This window comes from Rattus norvegicus, chromosome 10 (genome assembly GCF_036323735.1).
Source record: "Rattus norvegicus strain BN/NHsdMcwi chromosome 10, GRCr8, whole genome shotgun sequence".
Lineage (NCBI taxonomy): Eukaryota > Metazoa > Chordata > Mammalia > Rodentia > Muridae > Rattus > Rattus norvegicus.
The window spans coordinates 31,619,486-31,641,471 of NC_086028.1; the positions used below are offsets into that span (position 1 = coordinate 31,619,486).

General features: G+C 43.4%; 1 protein-coding gene across 2 annotated transcripts in view; it reads left to right on the forward strand.

The window, feature by feature from the left end:
* The first annotated feature begins 428 nt into the window (after window positions 1-428).
* The window catches only part of Havcr1 (hepatitis A virus cellular receptor 1), a 33,042-nt gene continuing 11,484 nt past the window's right edge, over window positions 429-21,986 (forward strand). Inside the window, exons 1-5 of one of the 2 annotated variants that reach the window (XM_006246163.5) lie at window positions 429-880; window positions 10,884-10,941; window positions 12,154-12,492; window positions 17,299-17,451; window positions 20,345-20,413. In XM_006246163.5, the coding sequence (XP_006246225.1) occupies window positions 10,893-10,941; window positions 12,154-12,492; window positions 17,299-17,451; window positions 20,345-20,413 (610 nt within the window). In that variant the 5' untranslated portion in view covers window positions 429-880; window positions 10,884-10,892. 2 annotated transcript variants of the gene reach the window in all.

Here is a 21,986-nt window from a genome sequence, read left to right on the forward strand (position 1 = left end):
GAAACCCTGTAAATTGACAATACCTTCTGGAAGCCTTTTGCTTTGAACAATGTAGCACTTTTTAATTGCCAGCACAGATAATGGTCCTATCTAATTTCCTGTCTTATACAACTGCCTAACTCTGGAAGTTTCCACCTATGAGTTAGTAAGCCTGAAAGGGGTATCAGGACATGGGAAGCTCCACATTGAGAGCTGTCAACCTCTCTCCCCACACCTCTGTAAGCAGAGACTCTAGCTTCTCTTGCTTAAAGTGTTCACTCTTAACATGGGTTACAAATAAACATTCAAGAGGATGATAATAGTTGAACGGCACACCATTGTATATAATTATTCAGCTTTCACTTCTGCATCAGAAGTTTCCCTCGGTTTTTTTCTATATTCTTTTCCTCTTTCTGACTTTCAGTTTTTTCATTTATGGTTGAGAAAGCTGGTGCAGTGGCTCAAAGTCTCTTTCTGTAGGAACCTTCTCAAAGTCAGCATGATCTCCAAACCTGGAGTCTGAACTCAAGTGAAGGCTTTTGTTGAAGCTTTAGAGATTGCCCAGCAGAAAGTTATTTTTTGTTTGTTTGTTGTGGGGACAAGGTGTCACTATATAGACTGAGATGACCTTGAAGTCAGAAGATCCAGCTGCCTCTGCTTTCCTGAGTGCTCATTTAAATATTTTTGTTATAAGCTCTCTAAGTTGAACAGATACTATCTGGCAAAAGGATTGTAGAACTGGAGAGACTTGATTTTCAAACAAAATGCTTGAAGGTGTGGCCAGGAGATAAGGATGGAATTCTGGGACAGACTCCTCTTTATCCATCAGCAGCGCTGGAAGAGTCCAGCAGCAGCAGAGGATTAGGAGAGACTACCAAGAAGCAGTGCTCTCTCCTAACTGGTAAGTACCGTCTTCTGTAGGCTCCTGCTGGAGAGAGGCAATGAGGATAGTGCTCCTTGGAGGTTCTGTACCATGTGGCTTTGTATTTGGGATGATGTGGGATTCTATGTGGGGCATTAGGACAACAATGGGTCTCTAGACATTATGGCAACTCAATATCCAATAGTTCTTTGGATTCTTGGAAGGTGGTCCACATTTATATGGAATAATGGACTTTAATGGATGAATTATTAAAGTCTTCTTAAATGAAGTTAACATGAGATATAAGAATAACATTGTAAAATGCAAAAGATTTATACGATCTGAAGAGAAACCAGAGTATACCAGAGAGTCACAAATATAGAGGCGAATGCTTGCAGCTGACCATTGAACTGACAGCAGTGTCCTCATTGGAGTAGTTAGAGAAAGGATTGAAGGAGCTTGAAGGGGCTTGCAACCCCTTAAGAACAACAATACCAACCAAGAGAGCTCTCAGGGACTAAACTACCACCCATAGTACACTTGGACAGACACATGGCCCCAGCTGCATATATAGGCAAGGATAGCCTTGTTGGGCACCAATGGGAGGAGAAGCCCTTGGTCCTGCCAAGGCTGGACCCCCCAGTGTAGGGGAATGTCAGGGTGGGGAGGTGGGAAGGGGTAGGTGGTTCGGGAGGGGGTACACTTTTCTCAAGAAGGGGGAGAGTGATAGGTTAGGGGGAAAGTGAAATAACATTTGAAAGGTAAATAAAAAATATTCAGTGGGAAAAAGAAAAGAAAAGAATAGCACTGTAGACAATAGTCTTGTAATTTTAGACTAAGCCCTATATAGTTAGGCTGGAATCTGTAGGTAATATGCAAATTTGTCTAATATGATAACGGGGTCAGGAAGTTGAGGGCATAGATACATTTGCAGCGTTGTTCATTGACTTGTGTTTTTGCCAAGTTAAAATAATCTTAAGGAATGTTTGTTTGGAGTGTGAATTGGGAGCTTCACATTGGCTGCTGGGATTTGAGGTTTTGTGTCAGGTTTGTGAACTTGGCAAGGCCAGAAATAGATAAGTTTTCCTTTAGTTGGCAGGTAGGCGAGGGAGAGGGTGTGGCCAGCCTGGGGAAGGGGGCAGCTTTCAGAGTTTGGAGTTTATTTTTTTAGCAATGGGGTCACCAGTGAATTCTTTCTGTGTTGAGGGAAATATTTAGAGTAAAGCTTGAGAAGATATTTTTAAACGTGTGTATTTATGTCAAGCAGAATTGATGCCGTCCTCCCACAGATGGCCTCTTTGGCCATCTGCCTGTCTGATCGGTACTTCCCTTTACTGTCATACTCTTTGGGTGTGCTTTCACACCCCAGAGAACCGACCCCCAAATCTCTCCCCAGACCTAAACTGTGACATTTTTAAAATAAGCCACGAGTCAGACAGTGCAGGCAATGCATCACAATGAACTCTCATTGGATTTTTACAACACATTTGTGAAATCTCACTGGCCTGGACCTCATTGCAGCCTTCCACTGAGCTCTGGGATTACAAGTATAGACTGCTGTGACTGGCTCTTACCATCACTGTGTTTGGGACCGGGCCTCTCGTGTGTCCTCTTGTTCCTCAGAGTAGAAGCCTTGCGGAGGATGAGCTTGAACTTCTGATCCTCCCTTTCCCGGTTGCTGTGATTTCAGGCGTACACTTCCAGACACAGTCTATCTGATGAGGAAGCTCGAACTTGGTTGTCTGGCTTCTTGGGACGCTGTCTACCACCTAAGCTGTATGTTTAGCTTTTGTACTGCTCATTTTACCAGTTAAATACCAGGATCCCAGCATATTGACAAACACTTATAATCCTAAGCCTGGCACATGATTCCAGCCCCTGATCCTAACCCTGGCAAGTGATTCCAGCCCCTGGGAGAGGGACGCAGTAGGACTGGTTCAAGCCTAACTTTGCTATAGGGTCAATTAGAGGCTAGCCTTGCTCCTTGAGAGGTTGAATTAATTTTTTTTAAAGACCCTTTACCATGCTACGGAACCTGTCTTCTCTTTCCTTGTATATGTCTGTGTCTATCTCTATCCTTGTGTGTGTGCTATCAAATTATGGCTATATAAAAACTTTGGACTTATCTTTAAGATGGTAATAAAATAGTTTATTGTGATACAAATTTGAGTTCCCATGGCTTTAGGACATCAATCTCCTTGACAGACATTCCTCAATGGGGGAAAAAAATGACATGAAGTTCTGTTTCATTTACAATCTTATTTATTTCATTTACTTTTTTGAGACATGTTCTTACTGTGTACCTCTGGCTGGGATGGAAGTCGCTATGCAGACCAAGCTGGCCTGGAACTTACAGAGATCTGCAGGACTTGACTTCTTGGTTCTGGAGTAAATCATGGTCCACCATACTTGGCTCTTTTGTTTAATGATTTCTTTGTCTATTTATCTATTCGTTTTTACTCATTTTTGTGCTTACAGAAGATGGAAACTGGGGTCTCTCTTAGAGACAGGGTCTTAAGAAGTTGCTCAAGGGGTTGGGGATTTAGCTCAGTGGTAGAGAACTTGCCTACCAAGCCCAAGGCCCTGGGTTCGGTCCCCAGCTCCGAAAAAAAAGAAAAAAAAAAAAGAAAAAAGAAAAAAAAAGTTGCTCAGGTAACCTAACCAGGCCTTAAGTTCCTGATCCTTCAGCCTCAGCCTCCTGAGGAGCTGGCATTACAGGACTGTACTTTCAGGCCAAACATGAACTTTGGCAGTCCCAGAAATGAAAGTCAAAGACCAGTGTGTGTACAAAGCACAGGGGTAGGACTGGGTGTGTTGGTTCATGCCTGTGATCCCAGCATTCTGAGGCAGGAGGATTTCTATTTGTGAGAGACCAACCTGAGACAGAAAGAGTCCCATATCAGCCTGGGCTACAGTGAGACGCTACAAAAATAACTAAATAAATGAATAAGTCAGCCAATTAACCAACTAACCAACCAACTAACCAACCAACCAACCAACCAACCAACCAACCAACCAACCAACCAACCACACTGGTAGTCCGTGAGGTAGAAGCTACAGCAAAGCAAAGGGCTTTCTGGTCAAGAGATGTTGAGTTTATTGCCTTCCTAGCCTCAGGGCAGATGAAGCTAGCTGAAGCCAACCCAGGCTACATTTTAAGGTTTATCTAAGAGTTAAGAGATTGTTAGAAGCTGATCTCAGTAGCTCATGGCTATTCAAAGATCTAAGATACTCTGAGATAACTTTGTCTCTGCCTGTCCGTATTCTATCCCTCCACCATCAGCAAGTTCTCCTACACAGTCAAGGTCAAACAACCTTGGAGATCTCTAGTCCATGTCCAGCTCTTTAGACAGCAGCTGCTTAGAGAGCATAAATTCATAGCACCTTAAAAGCCTTCTGGGTTTCTAGTTATCGCCTTGGTTTCTTCTTCCATCCACTCATTGCCCTATGTTTATTAGCCCTGATTTTTGCAACTTTGGCTTGGGAATATGGCCCGCGCCTGTGAATTTGTCTGCCCTGACTTTGAGGACCCCCTTTGTCTTTATGTTCCTCTTGCCTCCTTGCGTATCTTCTGGCTGAGGGGGGACAACTTCTCTATTGCTTTTTCATTAAATGCCATCCCCAGGAGGCCACAGTGTCTTGCCTCAGTACTAAAAAAAAAAAAAAAAAAAAAAAATGCCTCAGTGCCTCAGTAAGGCCATTCCCTTCAGCATCATTTCTCCCAGGGTATATAATTCAGGCTTCTGCCTTTTACCATGTGGTTGTTGGGATTTGAACTCAGGACCTCTGGAAGAGCAGTCAATGCTCTTAACCACTGAGCAATCTCTCCAGCCCTCAAAGAGCATTTCTAAGTTAGTTCTTCCCAATCTGTATCTTTAACCTAGACTGTCCTTCTTCAGGAGGTTCCAAAGATATCTCCCACTCTACATGACAAAACAAACAAACAAACAAACAAAAAAAAACTGACAAAAATCTCCTCCAAACCCTGTGGTGGGAGAGTCTCTTCTCTCCTCTGCTGATAGCCTCTTGCCTCGTGCACAGCTCAGGCCTGAGTAACTAATCAATCCTCCACAGACTCCTGAAGCCCACTTTGTGTGATTTCTGAGCTCATAGTCTCAGGGTCTTGATTCCTTCAGCCATGTTGGTCTCTGTTGTCTCTTCCACCGTGAACTCCTGCAAAGACTCCAAGGTGGCCTTGCTTGTCAGCCCAGCAGTTACAGCAGTCCTCAGAGGCCACCAGCTCCTGGGACTTCCACACCCCAGCAATGACTCTCCGTGTCCTTGGGGAAAGGAGGGTCCTCACAAAGTGAGCCCTGTTCCCTGCCCTGCCCCCTGTTCTTCTCCATTGCTGTTCCTCACTGTCTCAGGCCCTGCCCTCTCCCTGCCACAGGCACTCTCCTGCATCTGCACCTTTGCCCTCTCTCTCTTCTCCCCTCACAGCTCTTTCTGGCTGGCTTACCCTTCTTCAGCTTTGCTCAAAGACCTTCTGTGTGACAGTATTAGAAAGTACATTTAAGCTGACAGAGCAGGCTGAGTGCACGTCTAGCCCTGCAGTCCTGCTGCCAACGCTCCCTTAGCTTGCTGGGTGCTTCATTTGTCTTCTCCCCACTCTGATCACTTGTCCATCCAGCATGGTTAGGGGTACTGACTGCTCAGACCTATGAGCTGTGTGTCTGGGCATGGACACTTTATCCTCTCTTACCTGTCTCTGTTAAATGCTTACGCATTTTCTTAATGTATAAGTTTTCCACGTAGATACAACCTTCATGAGACCACTGGTCTTTGACTCATCGATATGTACAAAATTCATACAATCTTTTATAATGTACTATAGCTATAACATAAATGTGAAATGAGCAAAATTTTAGTATGATAGAGTTTGCTGTACTAGACATGATTACCTTATAATTCTATCTTTCTGATTTCATGATTATTTAAACTTATGTATATACACATGTGACTGGGTGCTTCTGTGCATGTAAATGCAGAAGCCTTTTTAACTGCTGCATTCTGTGGAGCTGGAGCTAAGGGTGGTTTTGAGTCACCTGAGGTTGGTGCTGGGAGCCACACTCAGGTCCTCTGCAGGAGTAGTAGAACCTCTTTACCGCTGAGCCCTCTCCAGCCCCCATGTTGGCATTTTTAATGTGAATAGTAAGTGAAGGGAAATGGTTGGCAGGCAGATGGCTGTGAGACATAAAGAGACCGTTCTGGAAGGGATTTCAGGATTCTTGTTATGGATGGAGGCCTAGCATAAACTCCTGGAGTTGGGGTGCAGTGAGGTGCATGCAGTGAGTACCCAGTAGTACAAGGGGATCAGCAGGGCATTGCCCTGGGTGAAAATAAAGTGAATTCAAGCAGGTGGACTACGTCAGAGAGGGCTGCAGGAAGCAAGAACGAGACTCCACTGAGTGTGTGGTTGGCAGGATGCTATCCCCACTTTTCCATGAATGAGCTCTTTAGTAAGGAGCTGGGAACTCAGTGATGGTCACTGAGTCTTGTCATGTGGCAGTGCTCCCCTGTAGGTGGTGAGTAACCTCATGGGATGTCAGAGTTGACCCTAAATGCAGCGACTCTGAAAACAGCAAAGCTCAAGTTAACAAAGAATTCCATCCCCCAGGGAGAAGGCTCAGGGAGCAAAGCGCCTGGCCAGCCTGACAGCTGAGTTTGAGGTAGGATCCTCCTAAAGGGGAAGCAGAGAAGCAACCTCAGAGAGGGGTTTTCTCTCCTTCTCATGAGTCCATGGCACGCCCACATTCATACACAGCCAGGAGGGGGCAGTGTAGGACAATGGTAACAAATAAAACAATAAGAGGTCTCACTGTACCCTGTCCTCTGCAAATGTTAGGGCTCAGTATCTGGTCTTGTGGGAGCCCATGGCCTAGTGTGGGAATTCAACCCTGAGGATTTGGTTATTTGATGCCTCTGCTCCTCAGCTCCCATCTTCTTCACATCCTTACTGACGATGCCATCTGCCCTCCACCTGCTCTCCTTCAGCTCTTAGTCTGTCCTGTCACTTGCTTTGGTTTTGATTCTGTAATGTTTCCTGTTTTATAGCTTGGCTAGCTCAAAACTGTCAATTATATTGCCTCAACCTCACCTATGCTAAAATTACAGAAGTTTGCCCCAGGCCCGACTTGCATCTTGCTCTTCCCTTTGTTGATTGGGGTGTTAGTCTGTAGCACTGGCTAGCTTGGTCCTTCATATGTAGTCTAGGCTTCCCTTAAGCTCATAGAAATCCTCCTGCCTCAGCCTTATGAGTACTGTGCACACAGATAGGGGCCATCATTCCTAATTCTCACATGCCAACTTTTAAGAGATTTCCTCCTGTTCTCTTATACTCCTAACCCTGAAATACCCTCAAATTTCCATTTATCTGTCCCTTCTATCCACACTTAAATTGCCCCAAAGGATATGTAACTTATAGTTGGGTGCCATCCAACATTGTCTTCATCTGACAATTAGCTTAACAATTAAGATCAAATTAGGGGGGGGTTGGGGATTTAGCTCAGTGGTAGAGCGCTTGCCTAGCATGCGCAAGGCCCTGAGTTCGGTCTCCAGCTCCGAAAAAAAGAAAAAAAGAAAAAAAAAGAAAAGAAAAAACAAACAAAGATCAAATTAGGTAGAAAAATAAAATAATATTTACTCAAAGTTGGGAGTCAGAGACAATGGATCTCTGTGAGTTTGAGGCCAGACTTATAAACATAGTGAATCCCAGGACAGCCAGGGCTACATATAAAGACCCTTTGTCAAAAAATGTATTTTTACTCACTTGTACTAGTCATATTTTAACTGATAAGTCAGTCTCTAGTGGTTACAATATTTCACACAGCATATATATGGTGGCACACACCAGTAATCTTAGCATTCTGGATTTGGGGCATGAAAATTGCCATGAGTATTAACTGTAAAATTTAGTGAGTTCCTGGCAAGACATATGTATATGTATATGTACATATATATACATATATATGCACTTGCATGTGCATGAAAATAAACCCATATACATGTACACACACACACACACACACACACACACACACACACACACACACACACACAACACAGGAAACCCTGTCTCAAAATCAAAACAAAAAGGGATTCTTGAGTAGTCTAGTATTCCTTACTGGGGACCCTCTCCTCTTGGGACCTCTTTTTCAGTTTTCTTACTAAATTCATGTTAGCTCTGCTAAAACAGAGAAAAACAACATGAAGAAGCAAATTTCCACTTAGTGCTACTAAGGAGGAGGGAAGATGGTGGAGACCATTCTACCCTAATGGACATTTATAGAGTCAAAGAGCAGATGATAACCATGAGGAACTGAGATCAGGAAGAGGAGTTAGAGACTGCTTTAGACTGCAGGTGATCCAGAGAGAATGTTCCAGACATTTAAGCAAGGATCAGTAAGTAGGAAAGGAGAAAAAGTGAAAGAAACAAGGAAGAATAAATAAGACAGAGCACTACCTAGAAAAGACCTGAGGTGATGAATTGGGAAGAAAGTCCACATGGCCTTGGCACAGGTGGTCAGGACAGCAAACCTGAGCCCTAGGCAGGGGCCAGATAACAGGGGCTTTTCAAAACCTCAGGGTAAGGAATTGGGCTCCCTGCTCCTTGAGAGAGCTATGAGCTAAGGTTGTCAGTGGGACACACCCTGGCCTGATTATACATTTACCATTTGTCTCATTGTCTATGCATTTATTTGTTAGCTGTCCACTTACCCATCCATGTAAGCTCCTTGCAAAATTCTGCATATTTTACATCCTGTTATGCTGACTCATACTCCTCCATTCTCCGTTCATTAGTAATAACTGCACTGAAGTAAAAATTTGTTCAAATATCCTCCTTCTTGACATTGATGTCTGCCTAGTCTTAGGCTGTAGTACAACTAGAATGAAAATGTTTTGACCACTTAGCTGTCCTCTGACCACACGTGTGCCCTGGCATGTTCATGCACTGCCTGAAACAAAACTATTTACATAGCTCTTACACCAAAGGAAATAAAGGGTTATTTTGACCCAACTTGGAGTGACCAGGCTCACTAACATGATGTAGGATAGTTTATCAGGAATGAATACTGGGTTCCACTGTGGGAGAGGTTATGTGGAATATTATAGTGATGGAAAAAGAGAAAGCCATAAATCAATGCATTTCCAAGTATCCTGATAGAAAAATCAGGCAGATGTGGCACAGCACAACACAGAAAATCTCTCCCCCAACCCCCTCTTTCTCTGTTTACATTTTTTGAGACAGAATTCCCCTCTGTAACTCTGGCTGTCCTATAACTCACTCTGTGGACCATGCTGGACCACACAGAGATCTGCCTGCCTTTGCCTCCATAGGGCTGGTATTAAAGGCATGTGCCACCACCACTCTACCTGAAATCTCTTCTATAGATTTCAGATCTTCTAAACATCTTAGGTCCAGGGTTGGTGGAAGCTAGCTGTGTGCAAATGTATCTGTGCATGTCAGAAGCTGTCCTGATTGTCACAAGGACATTGTTAGGTGGAGGTGCAGGGGTTGGTAGCAAATGCCTACTGAGGGGAGAGGCAAGAATTAATAATGCTTGTTAAGCCTCTTGAGAGTTCTATCCTTTCACAGTCTCCATGCAGGATCTTCACGGGTGTGGCTTCAACAGGGAACGACAGCTCAAGCTCTGATGTTTGTGGATGGACTCTGTGTTCTTCTCAAACATGTGAAGACCAAAAAAAAAAAAAAAGGATTTCTAGCAACCAATAATGTGCTTACTCCTTGTTAGATCTCACCTTGTTACTCAGTTGAATTCTAGAATATGGTTTGGGAACATAGAAAGTTACCTTTGAGAACATAAAAAGCCATTAATCTTTACTGTCTGTTCCCTTCATTGTATGAGACAATAGGCCATAGGACACCCTGTGAAATGGATCAATGAAAGTGAGCTTGTGTCAAGATGGTAGCACGCTGTGTGAGACAGTGAATGCCCATGTACTTGACTGTATCTCAGTAGAACTCTAAAAGGACAGAATGATTGGTACCATTTTCTGACCACTACTTTTATATGTAAAAGTAAAGTATGTCTCATGGGTTTTATGCATTCTGAAATTGTCTAATGTCCATCAAAATTGCCAGTGTTTGGCTACTAGTTTGCAGCATTGGTTTTCTGATCTTCTCTAGGTGCAGACGCTGTTACTGTGACTAGTGCGGGACCCCAGGTCTGAATGCTTAGCTTATGGTCACTTCGGGAAAGCTGTTAGCATCTTTAAGACTGGTAACAGCCTTCTTTCCTCTCTGACAGGAAGTTAGAGAATCTTCTGACCAGAAATGGAGTTAATGATGTACTAGGCAGGCTTACTCATGTTTTTATGGTTTAGCAATTAAGAAGCAAAACGTGAAATCTGGAATTTGGAATCTGAAGACATGTAACATCTTCCATAAATAGGCTTACAAGTAGCTGCCCTAGGGAGTCCTTGAGTATTTGGTGCCTGTGAGTAAATAGATCAGGGTCTCCTTCACAGCACATTCTCCAGGAAGCCGAGCAAACATTAGTGCTATTTTACCCAGGAGGAAATCTAGGTGTAGAGAGCTCTACGGATCTAAGGTTTGGATCTGTACCCAGTGCTTTTTTAGGTGTCTTTAGACATTTCTCAGGAAGATGTAGTCTCTGTCACCATGTGTGGCTGAATTCTAGCTCAGTCCATCTTATTGTGTTTAAGGTAGTTGAAGTTTAGGAACCAACCAGTATGTCTCTGAGCAGAAGAGTACAGTGTCCATCTTGAGGACAAGCTCATCTTTACCATTAGAGGGCTGGCCTTGGCTTAGATTCTACTGAGAACATACTCTCTAATGGCTGCCCTCAGTTTTCTCTGTTTGCTGCCTTATTTGTGTCATGGCCAGAAGTCATATGGATGGCTCTATGTGAGCAAGGACCCAGATAGAAGAGTGTATTTGGGGGAACAGGTTGCCCTAACAGAGAGTCCTGTGGGATTCATGCAGTCAGGATGAAGACCTGATCAGACATAGTGTGCTGAGTGCCACGGCTAACCAGAGTGACTTGTCACTGTCCTTCAGGTCAACACCATGGTTCAACTTCAAGTCTTCATTTCAGGCCTCCTGCTGCTTCTTCCAGGTAAGTGAGTAGATGGGCTGGGGATGCTGGAGGTGGCAGAAGAGATGGCAAGCCTTGGGCTTGTTTGATCATGGGTTATGTAGTGAGCAGAGAACCAGGTTAAATTGTAGGTCCACAGAACTCACTTAGCATGTACGAATTTCAAAACTGATGGCTAAACAAACATGATCCACAAGAAAATGTGAGGCAAGGGGTACATGTATGTGATGGAGAAGCAAACATGAATACACATGCCTGCATGTGATGGATGGGTATGTGTAATGGGTAAGTGTAATGATATGTATAATAAAGCCTTTATGTCTGTTTAAGTGGTGTGTAGTAAATCCTTTGCCTTTGAGTTTAATGTTTCAGCAAAGCCTTTGCTGTGTTTGGATCAATCATTAGATGTTGAAAAATTGTTTTGAGACTGTTTGGGATCTTGTAGAAATGTTGTCTGTCCAGGGAAGCTATACTTGCTTCTATGTGAGAACACACAGCTGCAGTAACCTTGTTGCTAAGACACTCCTAGCAAACCTGGTGTCTTTACTTCTGATTATGGCTAGCCATGCTCAAAAAGGACATATATTCATATGAGATGTCTGCTGTTACTGGAAGCAAAGGCAAGATAATATTGGTAGTTGGAATATTTTTCAGCTCCAATTGACCTTGTATAATGTTTGAATAAAGTAACTGGTGTGAGCTAGTTGGGGGTCAGTCTGAACCTTCTGCTCCTCTGGACAATGAAGGCTTAGCATCTCATCTCGGTGAGCTTATTTTTCTACTGCAGCACCTATGATCAGCACCAATCAATAGTTGAGTGTACATGCAAAGGTTAACAAAAATAATTAGAAGCCGTACTTTCCATGAGTGATGGCTGGTCAATGTCAGCCTTCATTCCACTTCTTTATATCTACGTGTTTATTTAATCTACTTTCAGTTATGTAATATAAAAATCTTCTAATTTAAGGACTTCTATGGAAGAGGAGAAAGAAGGAATAATATAGTTGTCTTTGAATCAAGGTCTTTGTTAGTCCAGGCTGTCCTCAGACAAAACACCAACAGTAAAGAAAGGCTAGAGCTGTTCAGCACTTGTCTGTCTTTCATAAAACAAGTTTAATTCCACTTGAGTCCCACCCCCTTTAATTTTTCTGAAAAGAAATAAAAACAAAATTGTAGGAAAATATTAAATACTAATTCACCATTTCTTTTCTTCTCCCCTTTTAAAAATCACAGGCTCTGTAGATTCTTATGAAGTAGTGAAGGGGGTGGTGGGTCACCCTGTCACAATTCCATGTACTTACTCAACACGTGGAGGAATCACAACGACATGTTGGGGCCGGGGGCAATGCCCATATTCTAGTTGTCAAAATATACTTATTTGGACCAATGGATACCAAGTCACCTATCGGAGCAGCGGTCGATACAACATAAAGGGGCGTATTTCAGAAGGAGACGTATCCTTGACAATAGAGAACTCTGTTGATAGTGATAGTGGTCTGTATTGTTGCCGAGTGGAGATTCCTGGATGGTTCAACGATCAGAAAATGACCTTTTCATTGGAAGTTAAACCAGGTAAGCTTCTATGTTTCCTTTGTTTTTTTTTTGTTTTTTGTTTTTTTTTTGCAAGTGAATAGGGTCTTTTGTTCCCGTAATAAGGAAACTGAAAGTTCTTATAAACATTGTTGGTTAAACACTTGCTCTTGATTTTGTAAAAGACATAATCTCATGTATCTCATGACCTGAGAATACAGGCATGTGCCACCAAACCCAGCCTTAAATATTTTCTTTGGGGTAACAGAACACCGTCAGTGCTTGATTGAGGTCCTAATATCAATCTTAATTCAAGACCACCATCCTTGTCCTAACTGTACTTGGGACCATCTTGCTTGTTCATGAAACTGCATTCACTGCCCATCCTGAACACAGTTGGGAAGTTTATTTATTTATTTTTTTAAGATTTATTTATTTATTTAATGTATGTGAGTACACTGTAGCTGTCTTCAGACACACACCAGAAGAGGGCATCAGATCTCATTACAGATGGTTGTGAGCCACCATGTGGTTGCTGGAATTGAACTCAGGACCTCTGGAAGAGCAGTCAGTGCTCTTAACTGCTGAGCCATCTCTCCGGCCTGGGAAGTTTATTTAAACGGAATATATTTGGCTTTAAGAACTGTCTCTTCAGTAACGATACCCTAGACATTAAAACACCTGATCTCAACACTATACCTGTCACAGCTCTACCTTGAAAAGCAGGCAATACAAGGTGCGGTTGCGCAGATGAGCTGCCTTCGGCCATGGTCAGCTGACCTTCTGAGCACAGGCCACAGGTAGAGGTGGGAAGTTCTGCTCTCATCCCTGCCCTGCCTTAGGCTTTAGGTCTCTCACATCATATCGCAAGAACTGTTGTTTGAGAAATGGAAATGTCCTGGTGGGACCGTGTTTCCCTCCAATACCTGACCACTGGTCATTCTTCAGTGTAATAGCAGGTAGCCAGCAGCACTGAGCCTATAGACCCTGACGTGCAGTTCCCTCCGATGAGCTTTATTAGAGCCAGGAAGCCTCAAGGCCAGGATCAGACCTGGAGTTGGGAGGGAGAACACTAGACAGAAACAACCCACTGTGTGAGTTCACATCTTGATGGTGTATGAAGAGGCTGAGAGGGGAGGGGAGGCTTCTCTGTAAAACCTGGAGAGGGGCTTCATTAAGAGCAAGAATGAGAGAGAGCTAGTGGAGAGAGAGAGAGAGAGAGAGAGAGAGAGAGAGAGAGAGAGAGAGAGACAGAGAGAGAGAGAGAGACAGAGAGAGAGAGAGAGACAGAGAGAGAGAGACAGAGACAGAGAGACCACTGCCACGGCTGGAATGACAGTGCAGACAGAGTATCCTCTTCAGACAACGGCCTTCAGAATGATTTTCCCAACAGCCCTCCTGAGAATCTAAGCCCAATCCCCAGGACGCAGGCAAAGTCTGACTCTTACAATCATTTAGTCATGGACGTGAGCATCCTGTTGTGTTCACCGTAGCACAAGTGATAGAGTGCGGAACAACCAGACCTTGGTTAGGTCCTTAAGTCAGGAGAGGCAGTTAGGACACAGAACAGAGAGCTTCTTACCTGTCTCAGAGAGCAGCAAAGAGGTGTGGCTTGATCTTTTCAGACTGGGATCTGGTCTGAAGGTGGAAGCCTATGTTCTAACAGTAAGAAGTTCATCAAAGCCCTGAATGTGGACCAATTACATTAGTATTCTCTCTCTCTCTCTCTCTCTCTCTCTCTCTCTCTCTCTCTCTCTCTCTCTCTCTCTCTGTTTTGTTTTTGTTTTTGAGACAGAGTTTCTCTGTGTAGCTCTGGCTCTCCCATATGTTGCTCTATAGACCATGCTGGCCTCACAGACACAGAGATCTGCCTGCCTCTGCCTCCTGAGTGCTGAGCTTAAAGGCCTGTGCCACCCTCACTTTACACTTTGCTTTTGGTTGGAGATACCCTGGTTTCCTTGCATTGACTAAAAAAGTGGATTCACAAGGAATTTCTGGCTTCTGAAGCTGTTCCTAATCTGTGTTTACTAAGGGTTTACACTGACAGTAGAAATCAATAATAACCTCTCTGTATTTTTTTTAAATTAAATCATTATTCTGTAGTCAGCTTCTAGACTTTGTTATTCAATCATCTATTCATTTATTTTTATGTTTGATTTGATTTTTAACACTGTATATGTTAAGTATTGGTGTCTTTTACCTGCTAGGTCTGCACCATGGTGTCCCAAGATATCTGCTAGATATCTTGGCGGAAACACATCCCAGCCGGGCACTTTCCTACACTCAAACCCTCACATAAAAGAACACACAACACAATAATCTTTGACCCAATTGATAAGATATAATTGCACACTTAAACATACAAATCCCGGTACCATCCATCCCTTGAGAACATTAATAACAACCTGTAAATACACAGAGCAGAATCTTAACATCACCTGCCATCTTGTCCTGCCATGGCTTCTCTGCCCCTCTCTCCCTCCTGTCTCTCCTTTCTCTCTCATCTCCTCCTCCTCCTTCAAACTTCTCTCCCACCCATCCTTCCTTCTCCTCCAATGACAGGCCTCCTTCTATCCTGTACCTGCCCCTCACCTGTACTTACAAATTTCATGAGGAGGTGGTTCTGGTGAAGTCACCTGAGTTCTGAGTACGTGACTAGGCAGCTGTCCTTGGGGCAGTGGAATTAGCATCAAAATACAGATAACTTCAGGGCAAACCACAACATATATTATCACATGGATATATGTGAATGGAGTGTGTGTGGTTGGTATGCACACCATGATGAGTTTTTCAGAGGGCGAATTTGAACAGTTGGTATCTATCTCTTTATATCTTCATGTGAGTTCTAGGGTTCTAAGTCAGGTGGTAAGGCTTGCAAGCATGCTTAAGAGCATACAATTATTAATTTCAGTTAATTAATTGAAGCTTTGATAAAGCTTAAAGATTTGATAATGTGTCCAAGCTTACAAAGCCATTGTTGGAACACCCAATTAATCCATACGTGATCCAGCAACTGTTTCTTCTTAACAACCGAGTCTACATTTTCCCATGGTTTAAACACCAAACTTCCTCTTCTGATGTCCCAGGACCTCCCATCAGCTCTTTTGCACTTTCCCATCCACCTGGGAGATAAAAACCCCCAGAGCTGGGGAAGAGAAGTCCCTGTGCTGGTTGCTTCTTTCCTGCCTTTGTTCTCACAGTGATCTTCTGACTAGATCTTCCTGCAGGATTCCTTTTCTGTCCAGGGAGGGTTTGTATTAGGCTCAAGCCTCAACCCATACATTGGAATGGATAAGGCCACTATAGCCCTGGGGCAAACCAGGTTATTAACAGACCCATCGACTGGTGTGGATAGATGTCTAGCAGCCCACCCATGCCTGCTCCCTGCTAGGTTGTCAGCAGTAACTTTCAAACTGATTGACATCAGCGCCTGTCCTGAACACCTACTTTTACGTTTCTGAACCAAAACACTATTGGACCCTCTACAGAAAAGTGGCCTGAGGACCAGTGAGATGGCTCTGTGGGTAAAGGTGTCCACTGCTAAGCTTGGTGACCTGAGTTCAATCACCGGGATGAGAGAACAGACTCTGAGAACTTATCCACTGATATCCACATAGCTAACACCACACACAGACAGAAATACAGGAATAAATGCATGCATTAAAATTAAGGGGAGGGATCTACTCCTGCTACTTCCCTACACGTAAAAGAAACACTGCTCCCCCCCCCTCTTTATTTCAAAGTAAAAACACACTGGATTAAGGGGTTGCACTGGATCCCCCATAAAGAAGAGTTTCAAAGCAATTGTTGCTTGTTTCAGAGTTCTGAGTTGTTTAGTTCATAGGTAGAGCAGTGAAGACAGAGACAGACTGCTTACAGGGACCACATGTCTGCTGACACAAAGGAGCCTGAGTACTTCCCTGACTGTTTCCTTCTACCACAATTTTGCCTCAGCCCCATCTTGGAACGCTGCACACTGAGACCATCAGTAGCTGTTTGGATGCTAACAGCAAGTCCAATGCTGTTGGCTTGTGAGTTGCAGGTTGAACAGGCCTAATCCAAGTCCCCAGTATACAGTGCTCCAATCTGAAACTTTGAGCATGGACTTGATAATACACCTGCAAAATTCGACACTATGAAACTATCCTGTGCAGAATTACCCCCAGATTACAACCTTACCTTAAGCTGTGTATGTAAAGTGTAGGCATGTGAATGCTACTTCAATCCAAGTCTATACTTGTGCCCTACCCATAAGATAGTATCTTTGTGCAGATATTTCAAATTGTTAAGAAAGATTTTAATTCTGAAACTCTTGATCCCAAGCATTTTTTAAAATGGATATTCACTGTGCCTTTAGATTAGAAGAAACCAGTTAATTCAATGTCACTCTCTATTAAATGTGTAAATCCCTTATTGTAGGTTGATGGGCCTTATGTAGAATCTGCATGTTAAGATGCAGGGCTGTATTGTGTGTCCTCTCAGGACTGACTGAAGTGAGCATGCTGGGCATGGAAACTGTAGGTGAAGTCAGTCATCACTGAGGGGAGAGTCCCAGCCCCTATACCCCAGTCTCACAGATGCTTAGAGAGATCTGAGAATCTGACACCTGTCATTCATTAAGTGTTTCCATGGGAACATGGACTCTGTTCTCATTTTATGTTGTCAGTGCAGCTGCCTCCTATTGGTGAGTCTGTCTCCCCTGCGGCACCCTGCCACAGCCTAGTTTATAAGAAGTTCAAGAGAGGAGGAGCCTTTGCCTGGAGAGAGCCTCTCACTGGTGCTACAGCAGAAGCTTTTCTCTGTTCTTGCTTGACTGATCCTTGTTTTCACCTTGATTTTCAAATCCAGAAATTCCCACAAGTCCTCCAACAAGACCCACAACTACAAGACCCACAACCACAAGGCCCACAACTACTTCAACAAGATCCACACATGTACCAACATCAACCAGAGTCTCCACCTCTACTCCAACACCAGAACAAACACAGACTCACAAACCAGGTAAAATCCAATGTGTATCGGGGCCCAGAGTCCTTCTTATAAGAGAAGGTAGGACACACAGACATCGAGTCAAGTCATAAGCATACAATCGGTGAAGAGTTTTGAACTGGCCCAATAACAGCTTCACAAGGCCTGAGATTTCTAGGCTCAAGCTGTATTCACCCTTGGCTGTGTAACAGCTGGAAGATGGAGGATACCCATTTCTCTTTATCTGATTCCCAGGGCATTCACTAGAAGCCAGATGTAGGCGGACCATAGACCTAGGGCAGCAGGTGAGGATGGTGGGAATCTGGCCCAGCTGGGCATGACTTTCTGATGAAGGAACAGGGAATGACTGAAATCTACGGCCACTGTGGATCCTTTATGTCCATTCTGAAACTGTCCCACCCAGCTGAGACCATAGTTCAGTGGAGTTAACTGTGAGCACTGGGCAGGACACTCCATGCTCTGTCACACAGTGTTCGTTCTCAGACAACTGTCTAATATAGCTGTGGTCTGTCTCTATTGTATAATGACAGGATCCCACATAGAGTCAGGAAGTTAATGGTGGAAGTTATGAAGCTAGAATGTGGCTCAGATTCTGTCCCTGTTTACTTGAGTCGGAAGTTGGTTCTAACTCCAGGACCAGGTCTCCTGGGTGGACATAGATATTCAGACGGTTTGTTCTGTTTTCACATACTCACAGAAAAAGGCTTCAGAATACCACCCTTTAAAATGAAGCAGTGGATGCCTCGTAAGGTTTTGCTTTAAGCATCTTTTAATTCATTCAAGTGGTACGAAAAGTGAAAAATCTATCTTTGGTAGGAGTGGAAAAAAACTGATATCGAATTGAAGACTTTGGGAAATCATTTAACCTGCTCATACTTTTGAGTGAGGTTAAGTAGTTTATATTTCAAATTGCCTTCAGGTAAGAGTTCAGATTAAGTATTAATGCATAGTGATGTGACTTAAGGATGGGGGGAAAGTTCATCCTGAAGGCAAGGCTAGGTCAAACCTTCTACATCTAGGAGTGAAATGATCACTGTTTGAGATCTCAAAGTTTCCTAAAACTCATCCATCCTGTGAGGTATGTCTCTATTCTGACAAGCAGAAGAAGCCCCAGAGCTTTGTCTGAGAGAGGAAACTGGGTGGGAGGTATCGATTTCCCTCACTTCTCTTGGCCGGCAGATTCATTCAAGCAGCACAGCTCTGAAGGACTGGGTGACAGCTTGCAGAGGCCTCTAGGTTTTACCCAGGATTTTAGAGCACAGGATTTGTGAGAAAACCCACTTTGTTCCAGACAGATGCACACCCTAAGAACTATGAGAATCTCTTAGGGATGACAGAACTTTCCAGTTCTAAGATTTTGGTGCTTTGGAGGATGAGCTCATGGGCTGAGCTTGGAGAACATGGATAAGTTACTGACTTCATTAAAAACTGAGATTTAGAAGAGAAGTGTGGACTCATTTGTTCATAGGACCTCTTGGGAGTGGTGTTAGTGTAATCTGATTTTTGTCTTGTTAGTTTTCTAAAGTACTGCAGTTGTGGGTTGAATTGTGCAGCCTGGAGAGAAGGCAAAGGCCTTGGCTATTGTAAGAAAAGGGCAGGTATTTTCACACCCACTTCTTGTGCTCATCCTAGCTGCCCTAAGTTCTATTCATGGAATATGCGATGTGAGGTGAAAGAACAGTAGAGAAAAGTGACCCAGGCTGGGGAAACAAATTAAGCTCACAATGTCTCTTACCAAGAACTAAATGGCTGCTGTGCAACCACCTAACATCTGTGGTGTCCCATTTTTAATTCAGAAGGACAGCCACATCCTTTTCAATGCTTGAGTGTTAAGGTAAAACAAGATAAGAGTGCAGTGCAGGAGGGTGTTGTTCAAATGTGAGCATCAGGTTGCAGTGAGGTTGGGCACCCAGAACTGAGGGGTCCTGAGGAAGCCCAGGTTTAGGAATTCCAGACCCTCTGTCACTCTGAGAAGGGAAGCATTTATTGGACTCACAGAGGAGCAAGCGCTCAGCTCTTCATATGAACTGTGCTATAGTTGGGGAACATGTAGGGACTCCAGGAAGAGAAAGGGAAACACAGACTGCATTGGAGAGTTCCATGTGGAAGCCTTTGGAACTCTCTCTCCAAAGCCTTGGAAATGGAAGATGAATCAGATAACAGGAAGGTATTCTTAGTAAAGGAATGGGAGGAGGATGGGAGAGCTTGTGTCACTCACTCCGTCACTCACTCAGTCACTCACTCACTCACTCACTCACTCAACCAACCAGTCAGTAAAGAGTTGTTGTTTTTAAAGAGAGAGATAAAAGGGAATTTCTGAAGGTGAGGCAGGCTACAGGACAGGAATCATCATCAGTGAAACTGCTACATTGAGAAGGACTCTGAGACGGAGCGGTGTATCTACTCCACATTGCTCAGTGAGCAGTCTCCCTGCAAAGAAGTGGGAGTGATCCTGACCTGGAATAAGGCCCATAGTGAAGAGGGTAAAAAGAAACTCCCAGGCCCATTCCTAGAGAGTGAAATACCGCTTGTCTTAATCCTGATATTAACCAAGTGTCCTATTCTCCATTTCTTAGTGTTGACTGTATGCTCCACCAGTGTCTGTGTATCTAGAATGGAAAGTGTGAGACAGTCTAAATACTGACAGAGTTGTCTAGAGTATTAGAACATAGACCTCACTTGTTTAGGAGCATGAAACGACTACAGGCAGTGGCCATCTTTGGATACATTGCTAAGAGGAGTCAGCAGGTGCAGAAGTGGATAGGAAAGGGGACATTCCTGCCTAAGAAGGTTGGGGAGGCACTGTGGGAGGGTGATGTTTTGGGTTAAATTCGGTTTCCATTTTTCTTGGTAGGTGACAACCTCCTTCACAGCTGAAATAGTTCTTGCATTGTTCTCATTCCAGAAATCACTACATTTTATGCCCATGAGACAACTGCTGAGGTGACAGAAACTCCATCATATACTCCTGCAGGTAACTCTATTTGCCTTCCTGAACCCCTTGGAAGGGCCCTGTACCTATAAAGCTGGTTTTGAAGAGCCTACACCCTCTGCCACAAGACAAATATGACATTGTTAAGTGCTGGCAGCAACTGAGGCACAGATCCTGTCTATCTCCAACGGAAGACAGAAGAGCCCCTTTCCATACTAGAACCTGTCTTCCGGCCAAACTTAGCTGTGTGGTTTCTTGGAGGAAAACTATGTCAGAGAGAGTCAATGTGACAGAGAGTTAAGTGTTTAATGGTGGATATTTAACACAGATCCTAAGCACAGCGGTTATCAGGAAGAGAGATGTTTAGCAAAGGAATAGGATATACTGGGACATGCATCTGGACTTCTCCATGAAGGGGACATTAAATTTCTTTACATTAAGTATATGTGATTGATGTTGGTGGCTTTCAAGTTGAATCTCTGGAGTACTAAGAACTAACCCCTGCCCTAACCCTCCCACTGCTTTCTTTAGAAACAATGCTCCAAGATTTAGTTTTACAACAACGTTATATTTAAATAACTTTATTCCATAGGTAATGTTGCCATATAGATTTCTGAGGGATATTTCATTACATTCATGAATAGGAGAGAAGATGTAGGAGTGGGAGGTTCTATATCATTTGACCCTCAACAAGCATGGCTTCTTTATTGTTTTCACCAACTTGGTCTAGGTGTCTATCAATAGCATAGACTGCCTCAGTAGGAAAGTCTGCCTTCTATCAGTGTTTCTTGAGATTTCTCGACTTTGTCAAAAGAATAAGCAATGGAGCCACCCTCCCATTTTCCCTTACCAATTTTTGTTCTCCATGTCTCAGGCTACCATTTTGTGGCCCATTGATTACTCCTGTCTTTCTATCCTGATTGATCTCTGTCTCAGCTAAGTGTTGTGTGACTTATAGAAATGTCACTCTTGAATCAGTTCCATTGTCTGTTCAATTAACAATGCCACTGGTTGTTTAAATGTAAAGTAACTTCACTGTAATAAATTTTACAGAATACTATGGCTATGCAATGTGATGAAGTACTTGAATCATGTTTGCAAAGGAGTTGATTAATAGATATGATGACAGCCACCTCTATTACTCACAGTGCTTGGGCTTTGGAAGATTGGCACAGGACTTAGGAACATCTATGTTCATGGGCCTGTTTTACAAACCAAATCACCCAAGAGCATTATTGTTCTTGATCCTTTGGGCCTTAAAACAGTGAACGTAGTCTTCTGGTGTCTATATTAACCTTACTGTCACTAATATTTCCTCCAATATAGCCACGAATCTCCATTTTAGCTTTGTCAATCTTGTACTTGCAGGGGCAATCTGAGGTCTTGCATTGTGGTCTGAATTTTTGTGTATCCATGAATTCCTTTGGTACTGATTAATTCTCAGTGCAGTGCATTAAGAGCTGGGGGCAATCTGGCCACTAGATTAGAAGGAAGATGTTCATGCATGGCATTAGATCCTTTATAAGAGGGCTGGGGGTGCTGATTTATCTTTTCCTTCACAAAAAATATCGTCTATGAAGAAAGAACGTTCACCACCTATGCAGTGAACTTGTGT